The sequence below is a fragment of the Trichoplusia ni genome, chromosome 7 (assembly GCF_003590095.1).
Source record: "Trichoplusia ni isolate ovarian cell line Hi5 chromosome 7, tn1, whole genome shotgun sequence".
NCBI classification, from domain to species: Eukaryota; Metazoa; Arthropoda; class Insecta; order Lepidoptera; family Noctuidae; genus Trichoplusia; species Trichoplusia ni.
The window spans coordinates 13,287,013-13,303,669 of NC_039484.1; the positions used below are offsets into that span (position 1 = coordinate 13,287,013).

The window sequence follows — 16,657 nt, forward strand, 5'->3', positions numbered from 1 at the left end:
TAATCAATACCCAAACGCCAAAACGCCTTAAAATAATCCAGTCAAATAGACACACCTGATAATAAAAACTGAATTAACTAAAAACAAAACTGATTTGGAGGTTTCAAATATAAACAATATTATGTATTAATTTGAAACGTGTCGGGACAAATCAGAAACTAGTTTTGCCACCTTATCATAAGGCTTCGTCGACTCTGGCATATTCGTATCGCAACATGTTTACTGTCCTGAGCAAATCGATTGAGATATCAAAACATGTGTTCAATCACTTAGATTAATCTGTTTTACAACGGTGCACCGTGCGGTGGTATTCGTGGTTGTTTTTCAGAAATCCGTCTTATTTAAAGTGCATCTTTTAGTTGTTCAAACAAAACTTAATCAGATAGTTTCAGTGTTAGATATATACATACAATTGTATTAAATTCTTTAGCTATTAAATATTGGTATTGGTGTTAAATTGTGCTCCGGTATAGAATTGCCTTTTGTATTTCAACTTTAATATTATAATTTATGAAAATTGATTCTTTAATTTATATTTTTAGAGCAGTCAAACTCGATTAGTCGTAAACGTGTTTATTTGTTCAACACATCTCTAGGGCTGGTTTAGTTCGATCCTGTTCATCGTTTCTCGTAATATAGCGTAATATTATAAAACAATAAACGAGAAATATAGAGTAAATATTAACGAATAAGTCTATGTAACCTGACATGGAAATCTTCATACCTGGAGTAAATTTTTATATTAAACACGTATACTCACTGATTTCGCCTCTACGGTACTAGTTTTCTCAATCTTAGTTCTTCGTAAATTACGTGAATTATCCTAAGCTAGCCTAACCTCACAATATGTAGCCGGTTACACTGTAATGACGATAAAGTGTATAATAAAATCCCAGTATTAGAAAGACTGCTAAACCGTTGAAATATATTTAAAGTTAAATGAAAATCTAAAGTTTCTAAATCCTTATGTAAGTACACCTGTTACGGTGCATTTATATGACTAGAGGTCTACTAACACTTTTTAAACTTCGACGCAAAAAGACGGGTGTTGTAACTTTCACGTGTCTGTTCTTCTGTGGTATCGTACCTCCCGAACGGATTGAGCAGTTTTAATTTAGTCTGTTTTAATTAAAGGCGAATATTATGTGCAAAAATCAGTCGAAGAATATAGAAGTTACGGAAGGAGAAAGTTTGTACTGTCAGGATTATCTTATTTTTTTTTTATAAATATAACTGATAGCTGTTGTGGAAGAGTGACGGCGCTCTACGTCTCGTAGTGCACTATCTCATTTCCACAATTGCTATAGTTTTACCCGAAGACATGGTAGAATTCCCTCTGACAGGTAATTGATTGCATAAATATTCTAGTACACGAAATATAAAGCTAGTACTCGTGTTTTACCTAGTATTATACAACAGTTAATGATCTATTAACGTAATTGTTAGCGCTACAGGGTTCATATACTTCGTATTACGTGACACACTTGTGTAATATATACAAATACAGTCCACATATATAAACAGTGATATTCTAGTGTCAATTTATTTTCGACGGGCAATAGATAATGCATGTTCCGATAGAAAGGTTTATAGCTAGGTGTCACAATAATATTATAAACGTGAAAATATGTGCGTATGTTACCACCTCACGCTAAACAGCTGAAAAGATTTCGATGAAATTTGCGTTAAAAGGCAGCTTGTAATAGGCTACTTTTATTTGACTGAATTTAAGCACGATAATGTTTTGTAGTACCCATTTACATATTATTATACATATTATTCCAGGCTAGCAAAGCCGCGAGCAAGTAGTATTCGATGTTTATTGGCACTCCATTGACAGTGTCAAATGAAATCATATTACGACAATTGATCTCTGTAACAAAGTGTGCGCATTGGTGCCATGTACTACATACATACTACTCCTTGAACTTATAATAACGTCGTTGGAAACAAAAGCGTTTTGACTTGAAACTCAACGTGCAAGATTCTTTTTAAAAATATTTTAACCGTTTCATCTCGACAGTTAGTTACGTTCTGAAAACATCGCACTATATCAGTGTAAAAGTAGAACTGTATTAAGTACGTATAATATAATTGTATCTGTCCATTTTAAGAGTAACCATTGGAAATAACCAAGTTACTGATTGGATTTCTAGTGAAATTCGATTTTATGCTGGAATGTTTTTGACTGTATTTTAACTATGATAAAATATTGCTAGTTTTTCGGTTATTATGAACAAAATATTTATTTTAAACTACCAAAAGGTAACACCGAAATGCACATGCATATGAACGAACACTGAAAATAGTTAAATGAAATATATTATGTTATGATATGAGAGTAATTTAAATAACGTTAAATACGTTTTGAAATTAATTTTGTCATATTTAATTTATCCGTCAACAAAAAATGAATAAAATAAGTATAAAATAAAATTCTCGTGTCACGGTGTACGAAATTGAACCTCCGAAACGGCTCGACCGATATTCAGGAATTTTTGTGTGCGTATAGGTCAATAGAATAATAGAATCGGACAACATCGATTTTTCATACCCTTTTTTATTTCCTAAAACAAAGTTTCTTCTTCTTCTTTCTAATAAAGTATAAAATAAGAGATTGAATAACCTAGGTCTATTTTTATTTCTAGATATTTATTTACAGTTGCGTTTAATCTACGCAATCTACCTTACTTGGAATATAATTACGTATATTATATTAGTACAGTTTTAATTAGGTATAGAAAGGAAATATGAACAGATAAAATTACTTCAATACATTTGATGTAGAGAACGATACCAAAAGTTATTAATATGTAATTCATTTACATATTAATTACTAGTATTTTATATGACTCCCGTCTTTCCGTTCGAGGGTTTCACAAACGTTCAGGTCACAAGCACAATGACATCCAGACCCAGAACAAGCATGCGTGAATTTCATAAATGCTTGTTCGGACTCGTGGCACACCACTCCGCTATCGTGCACTCCTTACATAATATATTTTAGAATTGATTGTCTCATCAGAAGATTGTGCCGAAATTATAGTCTAAGTAATAATATCCATAAAGTCGGCTTTTGTGCTGCGGAGCGTGCCAAAAAACAAACTTAGACAAACATATATGGACACGATTAATTTAAATTAATTAACCTCTTTGGGCCAGTGAACAAAATCAAGATCGGATGGCGATCTCTGCGCGAATTCTACATTGTTCGCTAGTGTCGGGATCCATAGTACCAAATCGATTTCTATTCGATTGAAACCACTCGATATCCTCGAGAGCTAGCCTATACTGATCTAAGATACCTACTTAACGTTTTTGTTTATTTGTACTAATTAAAAGTCTGTTTCAGGGTATCGATGTTTCAAAGCGAGCATGTTTCTTACGGGTTTCACGTTCGGCTCGGCTATCGTCTATCTAATTTGCCTACAGGAATACCTGATGCCTCCTTACGGGAACGTCGGTAAGTGAATCAATTCCCATTCACTAAATTAGTTATGCCTAGGACGAACTTGAAGCCTGCTGCCTATATTTGTCAGTTGTCCGCCTATTAAATATTCCATTTTTGAATTTACGGTTATAAAGTCTATGCGGTGATAGTTTTATTCCACGAGTTCCTATATCAGTCCTAGCGGGTGGCTAGGGTGATAGGATTTGCATGTGTTAATTTACCGCTGTTTTCATGCGGGGAAGGAAATTACAGCTAGCCTTTGGAGTTTGGATTGAGTATTGTCGTGTTGTTCGTAGGTGTAGCGCTGTGCGCCGGCCTACTGTTCGGTCTCATCACTATGCTGATCCAGTACGTGGGCCTGTTCGTGACCGGCTTCCACACTGGCGTACTGCTGGCTATCGCCGGCCTTGCCATCTACGATCATTTCCTGGACACCCGCCCGACTACGGTCAGTATTTGCATATTCTTACGCTATGATGCTTTTTTTACTATTTTAGGTATGTAAGTGTTTTATGATATATTTTGTATGTCAGTCTCTTACTAATTTAATACCTATTGATAGCACGGCCACCAACGGAAGTGTATTCATGGACAACTCCTAAGCGAACTGATGAAAATGCTTAAAAACATATTTGATGCTGGTGATCAACAATTTTTTGAAAGTTACTAGATTGAATACTGAGTTGTTGATTATTTTTGATTTGATTAACTTTGTAAATCTGACATTCTTCTTCTGCTGACTGTATCCATGTAATGTAACACACCGATTAAAGTCAACTTTGCCGTTTCATACACAGTTTTCAAGAGTCATTCGTTCTTATAAAACTGACCTAAATACAAACATGCGTTTCATGAAAGACTAATGACTTCATTAAATTAATACTGAAAACAAAATAACATTATTATGTGTTTGTAAGTGACACATCGTAAGGATTTCGTGTATTTTGGTTAGCCATCGAATTAAGTGCGTCAGACAACTCATCGATTCGTGTGCCAAATGATTCATTGTTATCTCGTGTCAGTACGAGTGGACTCGGTCCGTATTTGACACATATCCCTTTATAAACCATTTTCTCCATCATTAAGTCAATTTAATAAAACTAGAACAAATCTTTGCATAAATAATTATATCAAGAACGACTAATTATAAAAAAGTTCAAACAAATATTGGCTCAAAGGAATTCCTGTAAAAATAAACAATAATTTACTGCATAGCAATTTAGTGGAATTGGAAATAAATTCAAAGAGCAAGCAATTAATGTAAAGTGTAAGTCAATAGAATAAAATTGCATTTTTATTTTGTAGTTTTCTGCGAAACGCTTTGCTTTGATCAGCTTTGATGCCGAGAGCTTGCGAAGTGGTCTTTCTAAAGCATTCGTACATGTTTGCAGTGTCTCCACTCGCTGCGGAAGTAGGCACTTGTATCAGACTATTATTTTGATCTCGTGTACATCCCCACTAGTCTTTAGTGTGAGTAGGTACAAAATGTATTATAATCGAATTAATAGTTTTACTTTTTAAATGTTTACGTTCAATAGCCATTGAATGAATTGGACGTTTAGTTTATACTTGCGTCTAACAATATAATGTGACCTCAATTGCATGCTCCGATGTGTTTCACTCGAGATGCATACACACCGCTATTCGATCTCCCACTATTTATACCAGTTATCTATCCGCACGATACAAACGCAATCGGATTTCGTCACAACGAACAATGAGCGCGCTTTGACACTGACACTTTCCCATACGGTTTACGTAACAGAAAAAAATACAGTTCCCATTTATAGAATAGTATGGAACGGCAAAATTAGAGGAACCAATGCACTTAATAAATCTAAGGTAAGTCTTTAGAAGTCCATCTGTCGCATCTTTGCACAATAAAGTAACAGAGACGGCATTAGACTTTATGGGGACAAAAAGGCTTACAAGATTGAATCGAGTGTTCAGCCAATAGCGTAGATATATATACTAAGAAACGGGAGCGAGTAAACTGACAATGCAACATGCTCTTTATGTTCCTTTGTAGTCGCGAATCTGCGATACAAATGGACCCTTGACCTTAAGAAACTGGTTTCGTTTGAGAGTCTGTTAACACATTTCGCAGCGTCTATTGGTCAAGTTCAACATACACAAGTTTTGAATAAGGATTGTGTTCATTTCAAAAGAGTTTCGATTCCTCAATCCCTCTCTTATACTAGACAATAATACGACTATTTACGATACGGAACCCCCTCACAGCCGGTTCGCACCTGGTATGCGTGTAACGTTTATCTATATTTTAATATTATATATTTTACTGTACTGTATTACTACGTCATATATGAAGTTGCTCATACAATTCATTTATCATAAAACAAAATATTGCAACGTGTCTACTGGTTATAAGTGTCCAACAAATCTCAAGGATGGAGTATAGTTTGAGAACTACCAAAATTTTCGCTCGAAGACTTGCATCGCACTATAATGTATCGATCAATCAATCAATTCAGCCTATCGAAGTCCAGTGCTGGGCATCGGCCTCCCCCAAGTTGTGCCACAACACCCCGTTCTCCTTCTGCACCCTAGACCATAATATTAGTACCGCATCGATACCGATTCCAGAAGTTTCCGTGATTTGAAGATAATATCTGTCAAGTCCGGTTTTTAACGACGGTATAAACTAGTGCGATCCAATTTTATTTAAAGAAACTCGCTTCTATAAGCTCGTTTCTTTAATTTTATATTCATCTGAATAATGAATTGGAAGCATTCGCAAACGTTGATCCGTAGTAAGCTTTGTAATATTTTTTGTTGAACAAAGATTCTGTCCATCTATTTTAAATCCCAGTTTTCATCCTTTCCAACATACAAATTATTGCGAAAATAACGTCGACTCTTCTCTAAAAGGATGTTTTAATTTGCAAAATTGCAGCGTGTATTGTTTTTATGGGATTTTCATGACTTGCTTTCTTTGTTTGCCTATTTTTATATTGTCGACAGCAATTATTCTTATCAAATCAATTGGATCAGATCCTTTTAGAGATTTGTCAATAGAATTGCCTTTGTTTTATGCCAATTCGATTCAATGCAATAATATTTATTATTCGAAGGTCCATTAATGTTTTGATGTCGTTTGCATTTACGGAGTCATTTTAGTTAAGAAAAGCAACAACCAATTTCACTTTGCCTTATTTTTAAAAGCATAGCGACTATCATAAAGAATCTGTTACAAATTATTGAATGAATATTAAACACACGATTGTGATGTGCGTACAAACGAATGATTGATACATATTAACATTGCTATCAATTAGCGAAAGCATTGTAATCGCTATTGTAAGAAACAATTGACTGTCGTATCAACAATGGCACAGGTACAGCCGTACAAAACGTACGAACAGTTTCACAAAGTACATCTTTTTGATTCAAAGCAAATGTTGAGCGCAAAACAATTTTCATAATGTTGATTCAAAAATAAAAGCTAAAAGAAATGGCTTAGTTTTAAAAGTGCAAAGCAACACTCGTGTATGAACACAGTATTTTACAACTACATTCTCTCTATTTAAACAAGGTTGAATATAATGATATTTACTTTGTAGATAGCCCGACGGTGTGTCAATTAAGAAACTCATATTGAACCAATATTTTACCTGTTAAATTGTTAAAGAATCGTTCTTTTCTGTAATTGTTTTTCTTAGTAGTATGTATTATGTTGCTTTATACGACTCAATTATACCTCACAATAAAGATTGTATCGATTTTTTTAACGGTTTTTCAGCCATCCCTCATAAACTATCGAATGAACACACTGTAATTATAAGAACAATTTTAACTGATTGATAAGCATCATTATCATCATCATTGATCAATCACAACACGATTCGACAAATATGCCTACGTAAGGTTGAATATATTTCAATGACTGACGATGGTGGTTCAATTTTACAAAATATACCAAAGTTTAACTGTATTACAAACTCTTTCAAGGCATTTGTTGTAAAAGCGAGACGTCACTATACACAGTGCTTAGCGGCATCTCACACTATAAAATAATTGAGTCTTTCTTGTAGAGTTCATAGTCGGTGCACATTCATGTTTTGCCCGGAATAATGTAGCGACGGACTAAATAACTTAAGAATCGAGTTGATTTTATAAAATACTCCGTCTCGTCCTCTTTTTATTTTGAGAGCAAAAAATGCCGCATATTTTAAATAAGGTTTATTTTTACACAAGCAGCGACTTTCTTCGGTGTTTACCTGTAGGAGTTCTTTTGTTTCTTAGCATCTTGGGTGGAAATACAATGGAGAATGTTCTCGATCGTTGCAATGCTCGGCACTCTATTCGGCGCTCACGGTGACTGAGCATTTGCCAGGATTATTTCGTTGCACCTTCCCCTCCTCTTTGTTAAAATATCGAAGCTCAGCGCATCACCTGTAATTCTGTGAAGGCTTTACGAAATGTTCCACAAATACTCGTTGGTCTGTACACGTAGTTTATAACGATACGGTCCTAGTCTCGGAATACATTTCGTGAAATAGTAGTGCATGGGTGGTACTCAAGAACATATCATGGCAATTCCTTGTCATGTTAGGTTCGATTTACATCAAGCGAGCAAATGCGCATTTTATCTCCACTCTGTCAAACGCATTCAGTGTAAACAGAGATCCTGTTCCTTCAATGAAATTTGCAAATAAAAGAACGCTCTTCTTCTAGCTTTAGGTTTCTGATCGTTTGGTCTGAACCCACCTTTACAGGTAAAGGTACTAGTCTATACTCACCAATTGAAGGACATGAATTGATGAATATATTCATTTTGGTTTAGATTGCGAACAACAGAAACAGATCCAATATAGATTAGCGCTATAGTAATTCCATGTTAACAGGCAGGAATAGGGTCGTTGTCGCATTGAGATATGAACATCTAGGTCACACAGTATCGGTCATTCTCTCCTCATAAATAGAACAAATCTGAATGAAAGTAAAAGTACTTTAATATTTAAGTAAATATATTTTAATTACGACAATACTAAATACTAGAGTCCAAACACTAGAACGACCCAATTCCGATGCCGATACGAAAAAAAGGAAGACAATTAAAAACTTGTTTACAGGTCCCAAATCGATAGCTGCAAAGTATTGACAGGTTAATTAATTTTTGGAGCATCTGAAACGTGGATAAATCTATCAGCGGTTGGTAAAGAGCGAAACCGTGAATGTGGACAGTTTTGTAGGCACTCATTTTTTTTTAAGTATAGACTACGACTAGTCAGAAGTACGTAATATCCGTGAGCATATATTTGTTGGTGTAAAGTTACAAAGCAAATATCGTTAATATCAACTCTTCTATTGAAAAGATTTTGATTTGGAATCAGTACATATTAACTGGTCGGTACAATAGCCATCTAAACCAATGTAAAAGTTGTTTAAAGTGGTACCGCTTAGACAATTTAAGTCTATATTATTCATAAGTGCCTAAGTGCGCACCAGTCATTCAACCATCCCGAGTCCATCGACCACGACTGTTTAAAAATTTAAGTAAGAACGAACAATTTATTGCATTTAAGGAAACCGTTTTTAATTATAGTTATTCGGATGTCTACTGTCCCTGTAAGTCTGCACAAAAACGCATACGCGTGTATAAAGTGATTATCTTGTTAAACAAATGACAAATCATTTTTCGGCGTGTTACATTACTGCAAACGAAATAGCGATAAAACTGCTTTAAAAAAACAGCGAATTCAATTTAAATGTCTCTATTTGTGAAGCATTGCGAATGTCATAAAAGTAAAGTCATTTTCTCTGTAACTACTTTATTGAGCCACGAGTCAACTTGTTTATAAGCTGGGACTCTAACGTAGTTTAGTATTTCTTGGATTTGATTTTCTCGTCGCTTATTCTAATTTTGTTTAGATGGCGGCCGCAATAAACGGCAAAGGTTAGCACGAGGCTTCACCTAACTTCATTTGCGATAAGTTTACCGATCAAGGATGTAAACTCAAAGAAATGACGTTTACGGTGACTAAGACAGATTCCTGAAAATGTACGTCATTGAAATTATTGGCAACTTCAACACAGAAAAAGTAATAATTAACTTGGCACATAGAAAATAATGATCGAAATATTGTATAATAAAAACAAGTTATTACGTAAACTAGATAAAGGTTTATCAATCAAGTTTGGTGAAAGTGAAATTAACGTACGAGAGTGAAATCAAAACGATGATTTATTAATGAACACGTTTTAGCGATGCGAGTTGCCCGATTAACGAATGTGTTGCAAGGCGAAAGTATTTAATGCCATTGCTACCGTACCTTGTGTTTACCAAACTAGCTCAAGTCAACCTATAAAATATAGATTCTAAAAGTATGTCATAGGATGAATAGGAATGTTGACGTAATTGGGTCTCATGGCTATACATCGTTCGAATGTCTTATCTGAAAGAGCGATTTACCTCATAGCAATTACGTCGATTGCAGAGGATTGTATATCACCAGGATTGGTTGGGAAGCAATCAAATGCAATTTTGCAATTCAATCACATGCTCGCAGTCTAGGTTGCTACCCAGTAACCCCTGTTGGTAACTAAACGAAAATAACTACCTGGAGACTTAGTCCACGTTCATAAAACAAGAATTTATACTCCCAGCCTTATATCTGTGTCACAGTGGATATTAACGCTATCATTTTTTTATCAAAAACAAAGCGATAAAGTATATTGAACTCTGCTTCGTGCATTGTTTTCGACAGAAATCTGCAATTTAAAGATGCGGAAATCGTAGGTCTAAATTGGAAACAATTTGGGTGGCACAGTGCACGCGACGGAAAACCTCACAATAACATAGTTACGAGCCGATGCTTCCATTTGTGTCGCTCAATCATAACACAAAAGTTGTTAAAGTCATTACTGTGTCTGCCTGTCCGTTGGAGTGGGCTGCGATTATAGTGTCATACATGGTTCCAACATTGGAAATATGTAAATGCACAAACGTTGTTTCCGACCTCACATTGCATGTGCGGCGCACGCACAGCGAATAGATTTTATTATTGAACGATATCAAAATAGATTTCAAGAGCGTGTTGTCTGTAATATCGAATGTTGTTTGTTTTTAAACGATTGCTGCGCCTCGCTACTTATATCGTATATTCGAAACGATATTAATGTTTTATTGAAAACTTTAAGTGGAAATGCATGCACTCTCATAAAATGCTGTCAAGAAGTTTCTTGCGATGATGTAAACACACCATCCGAGTTCAGAAGTGATTGGTGATCAAAGTATGATGCAAACGCTGTTTTGAATCCCACAACACCTTCGTTAAAAACGGGGTTGGTCTATTTTTAGCTGGGTCTTTATAAGCCAATATTTGCCCGTTGCTTTGCGAATGAAAATATAAGGTTTTATAATAGTTATTTTTTTGAGCAAATCGCTTAATAAACATGATTACTTAATTCGTGTACGATGAGCTAACAGCTTGTAACTGCTTGCGTATTGTTCGTTTTTTAGTGGTTAATAAACTTTCACGGGTGCATATATTATTGAACTTTTTTTAACTATCAACGAGTTAATTCGGTAAGCAGTTTTTTTCCAAAGTTAAAGTTGATTATTTTAGCCATCCATATATTACGACGCAGAAACTGTCATAGTAACCAAAAGGACTATGTTTAATGTACCACTGGTGTTGTACAATGGCTTGTTATACTTCAGTACTGACTTTATGGTAGTATTGTTCCGAGCTCCCCTTACATTCAACAAGAGAAAAGAACCCGATCCGCGTGACAACGACTACAGGATATTATGCAGAATATTTTCTATTTATTACTTAACTTTGAACCGTGGCGGAATAATCTGACATTAAAATATCACGTAACGCAACCCGTGAGCTTGCCTTAATGTCATCACTTGCCATTACAAGTTCTAAAAATGTATGTTGAACTGACCCGACTGCGGGTAAATATAAATTGTTGCTTAACATCATTTTTATGCTACTGTGCCTCTGACAGGTTTCTCAATAACTAAACTGGGTCAAATTATACGAATACCTGGATTATTTTCAAACTAATTAACTGCTATGCGATTTGAGCGAATATCTGTTTGGGTATGTACGAGTGCTGAGTTGCAAATTCCTGGTATCCGTGATTGCTTTTCGAACAATATTCATTACGCTGGAAGTAGAAATGAATTAATATCAACAGTTCATAGTTACCCGGCTGCGATATCTAGGTTCTTGTAAACATTTTATTGGATGCCCTTTTAATAAATGTTATTTGATTTGTTTCAGTACTGGCTCTGTGTTGTTGTCTTGCTCTGTTCAGGCATATTCTTCGCTGTCATCAACCTGTATTGGAAGAAAGGTAAGGCCGCTATCTTATCTCGCTGATAACATTGTGATAGTGCATTATATTATGTATGACTCGTCTATTATTGCTATGTAGGTAACTTAACAGGTTATCCAAGATTATCCCTGAATTCAATAAGCGGTTATTTGTAATATGGCGATCTACCGCTGTTTGTTACATTCGATTAGTTAGTCTGTTCCGAACACAAACGATATTAATTTTACATAACAGCAATATACAATACCTTGTATCGAAGCTCGAACTCAAAAGCTTATTGCTTACACAACTCGATACTTGCTAAAGATTAGTACTTGCACTGAGCTCAGTTTCCATGGTTACCGGTTCCACGAAAAGCTTCTTGTGAAAATGTTCAAACGGATATATCCGAATAATGCCAATTATTTGTTTATCAAAGTTCAGACGACCTCCGCTTACTTGAGTGAACTGCAACGTCTAACAATGCACTAAGAACCACTAATTTACTTAGATACTGTTTCCAGGAGTTTGACTAGAAACTGTTGCATAATAATCAAGCTAAGATTCAATTTAATGAGCAGATTCTGTAACGTGAGCGCAGTTGGGGCTTCGAAAATGTCTATAGGACAAAATGTTTATAACGTGTCGTTAGATTAGAGTTTCACAGAGGTAGAGGCATTGCATACGTGATATATTGTTTGTTACTTCAAAGGAATGCGTTTCATTCTGTTGCAAGGCAGTGACATTTAGCGCGACTTGCTCTCACTCTATTGTCAGGTAAAAGCTTTTGTAAATTAAATTAAAAATGTATTTTTTTTAAACTCTTACACTTTGTGTTGACGGCTAATTTATATTTTATTTATTTAAATTCTATTACGTGACAAGAAAAGTATTTCATATTAAAAGGTGGCTTTTAGTGTTTTTATTTTCTTTGTCGTACCGGGCATCGTGTTGCCCAGTAACTAGGTTGCCGAGGTCAGATAGGGCTGCAGTCGCTCGGTGTACCTATTATAGGTAGTACTAGCGCTTAATGAGATGTTGAAATGATTTTATTTTCTCGACGATTATACAATTTTCATGCTGTGAATATCGATTTATTTTCAATCTTAAGCTTTAGACGTTTATGTTATTTTTCACAACTTAGGTTTACAAAGATAAGTTTATGTAAGTGCTCTTTGTATGTGAACCATGTACGAGAAGTGCAGATATTTATGACAGCAAAGCAAGAGTTGTTCCCATTAGTAGAGAAGATATAGGTCGAGCCTTTCCACACCAGCAAATTACTAGCGGACTGTGACGCGTTCATGTCCCTCGTACTGCGATGACGCACTATGAAAATTCAGTTACCGGAAATAGGATTAAACCGCGGCTACACCTCTGCAAGCGAAAATCCGTTTATGTTTGCAAAATAATCAGGAACTTAGTAAACCATCATCGAACAGTGTGTGCTGTTGAAATTTTATCGAACTCACAGGGTATTAAACTTCTAGTTCGGTGTTCAGCAGGTGCACGGAAGCTTTATGTAGTAAATGTTTACAGTAAAACATTGGAGCAACATCACAGGCGGTAAATCTCCATGTTGGAGAGCTTTGAGAGACGTGACGATCACACCTACGTATGCATTAAGAGTGTGCTGTGATGGTAAACAGTGACCGCAGTCCGTACAACGATCGATTGCTTCAATATAAGCAAGGAAAGAGAATGCCGCCGATACCTAATGGTATCCTGCGGTTTCTGGCGTTGCTGTATCAATTAAGGTTTATTTATGGAATTGTTAACTCAATTATGAAAGCGTTGTGACGCAAATGGGGCACTGTGTTATATGGTTTGTCAATCATGCAACACTATTTGTTATTATATTGCTTTACTCCGAACTCGTGTAATGCCATGTTATTACAATCATTGATTAAACGGACGTATTACCTTTATGCTAATTTAGGTAGATCTCATTTCATAATTTGATTCTCAGATATAGTGAGTAATTAGTGCAAAGTGCGTATTATAATGTTATCATATTGAACATCGTTTATCACTTTGATTCAAGTGTTTCGTAAACTTCAGGTAATTATCGATCAGACCTGGAAGCTACCGAAGGAATTCTCGTTTATTCCAGTATCCTCTTAGAGGCAATATTGCTATTTCACATGAATTTTCCAAGACGTAGGATTATACTTACAAGTACAATCGGCTACTTAAAAAATAATAATTTCACAAATTGTTTTCGATTACAAGTGGTTTCTTTACGAAAACAAACATTATATTTGAAGTGGTGTTTTTAATGATGGCTTATAGAATGTAATATATAATATACTAAATAATACCAGAATATGGATGTCCTATTGATATGAACAAGTCTCCTTTTAATGTGAAGAAGGTTTCAGCATTGATCACCGCGCTAACTGCAGGTTAGCGATTTCAAATTTCAATATTTTGAATCCAGGTATCTCAACGATGTTTTCCTTCATCGATTGTCTGTAGTGTCTGAGAATAATTGATGTAGGTACAAGCTTAAAGAAAAGAGCAACAATATTTTTATCTTATGTAGGTGTACATAATTGATAGGTAGACAATAAGGTTGACCGAACTGTAGGACGTGGGTACATCGATCTCGACGAGACGACGCGGCCGGTTCATAGGTTTCGCCTTCATTTAAAACGTAATCCCCTTATTCATAAAAGTTCAATGTGTCTCCGATAACTTTGATTGCCGTGTCGATTTGTTCGCATGGAAATATCAAAGTTAATTTATTGCTGTGGATTTCGCACGTCGTAGTTACACGCGGAAGGGAATCGATCTGATGGCGAATAATACATTGGGCTTAATAATTATATTTGCAGTTCTCAACAAGGCTTTTGTTTGTTGGACCTTTGTCCCCATGTACGCTTGGAATTTATCTGGTCTTTTTCCATTAAATTATTTATGAATACTTCTTATGCATGAAAATATTCACAAAGGCGGACTTAAAGCTTGTGCAATTCCCTACCTGTCAACCATAGGGTGATGCAGAGATTACAAGAAGTAGGTGCACTGGTAAGGCCTAATGGTGTGCACTACTTCTATACACTATATTATTCTAATAATACATACAAAATTATATAGTGCTTGAAAACAATAATATACACAGCATATATAACAAACATATACTTAAATATAATAGTTATTTCTGGATGAAAAGAAATATCAGTAAATATGACACAATGGGATTACCGTGTATTAAAATTAAAGCTCGAAATATAAACGTGTGACATTCAGTGTTATTCAAAACGATGCTTTTGTAAATTGAAATAAATAACTCCAAAAAGCAATAGTCAATTTTGAAGAGTGTTGTCCTACCGACAATATTTTTATTTGAATAGTCTTTTTTGTTCTACTAACAGAAGTACCTAGTCGTATTTTAAATGGGTCTGGTGTGAACATGTTGCATATTCACAGAAGAAACTCGCTTTGTTTTATACTTTCAAACAAATAAATAGTCCATGTTAAAAGTTATGAATTCGTTGTTTGTAACTTCGCGTGCACTTTTAATAAAGAACTTTACTGTTTATTTAACTACTCAGGTATTTTTGTCTCTTCATTTAATTGTCCTAGTGTTAGCAAATGTAGTCCTTGTAATCTTAATTAGGTACTGTAAACGATATGCCATGTATCTCCTAAGTACTAATTAATTAATCGTATTGCCTTTCACTTAGTTTCTGGTCTATTAGAAAAACATTTCGAAATGTCTCATCGATATTGAGAAGATTAATTTGATTCTGTTGCCTTGTCTATGTTTAAAGAAGGGAATTTAATTTACGAATGAATGGCTATCGTATACCAGCGCAAACGCTTCGCTGTAATAGGATCGTTTTACTGTTCTATCTAGACTTGCTTTACACGACTCCAAGGGATTGCGGATGCAACACCTTCAGCAAACAATCTTCACTCTGTTGATTTCCAGTTTATCTTCTACCTTACTACTTAAAGCTAACGTTTATTTTTCTCAGACAACCTTACTTGTTTAAAAGTTTTTAGTGCTCCATGTAATTAAATCGTAGTATTCAACGATTCGTTGAATGTGACTACCAAGAAATCAAGAATTTAAAGTTTTGGAGAACACTAAGTCCCAAGAAGGGATATTTCAGGGAATCATGATAATAGTTACATAGTTGGCAAAATCGAAATAATCTAATTATTACCCTTTGACAGTTTCGATATATTGGTATTTCTTAAGGATTGCCACATTCTAAGGATTAAAATTTGCACTTCTTGTGATCAAATATGTATAATATGGCTTCATGATTGTGCGAATTCCGGGTACCTATGCAAAGTTATTTCAACTTTAAAGTTGCGAAATTTCAAAAAGCACTCTTCAGATTAGACGGATTGTAGAGGGTGAAGTTAAGTGAACTAACGTGGATGTAACATGTTTATGCTGAAAGTTTTCGTTGTAACGGTTTTCTGGTAAAAAAGCGGTCGTATTTATTAATAACAGCTAACGCTTAATAACAGTAGGTGTAAGTGTTTATATTGTCTTCTTCTTTTCTCTTCTTTTTTTATATAAAAATGAATTGCTGTTCGTTAGTCTCGGTAAAACTCGAGAACGGCTGAACCGATTTTGCTTAGGTATTTTAATCTTGAAATATCGTTAAAGCCCAGGGGAGGTTTTAACGGTGATAACATATGGAAAAGTTGCAAAAAAGGTAGTTTTGTCTGCATTTTTATCATCGATAGTTACGCGGTACATGGTTCGCCTGGAAAGCTAGCTCTTAATAATCGTTTATTTACCTGAAATCAGTAAACAACATATGTATAAATTATGTACATATGTATGTATAACGTTAGCCAGTCAGGTAATACAGTGCGAGTCATACATTTTATAGACATGCAATATATTCTTCATATATTTAATATCTACTTATGATTTTTCATACTTTA

At 35.0% G+C, this 16,657-nt stretch overlaps 1 protein-coding gene across 3 annotated transcripts in view; it reads left to right on the forward strand.

The window, feature by feature from the left end:
* The window catches only part of LOC113495726 (transmembrane protein 198), a 30,920-nt gene that overhangs the window by 3,191 nt on the left and 11,072 nt on the right, over positions 1 to 16,657 (forward strand). For all 3 annotated transcript variants that reach the window (XM_026874636.1, XM_026874634.1, XM_026874635.1), the window contains exons 3-5: positions 3,353 to 3,463; positions 3,748 to 3,899; positions 11,710 to 11,782. In XM_026874636.1, the coding sequence (XP_026730437.1) occupies positions 3,353 to 3,463; positions 3,748 to 3,899; positions 11,710 to 11,782 (336 nt within the window). The remainder of the gene's footprint in view (positions 1 to 3,352; positions 3,464 to 3,747; positions 3,900 to 11,709; positions 11,783 to 16,657) is intronic.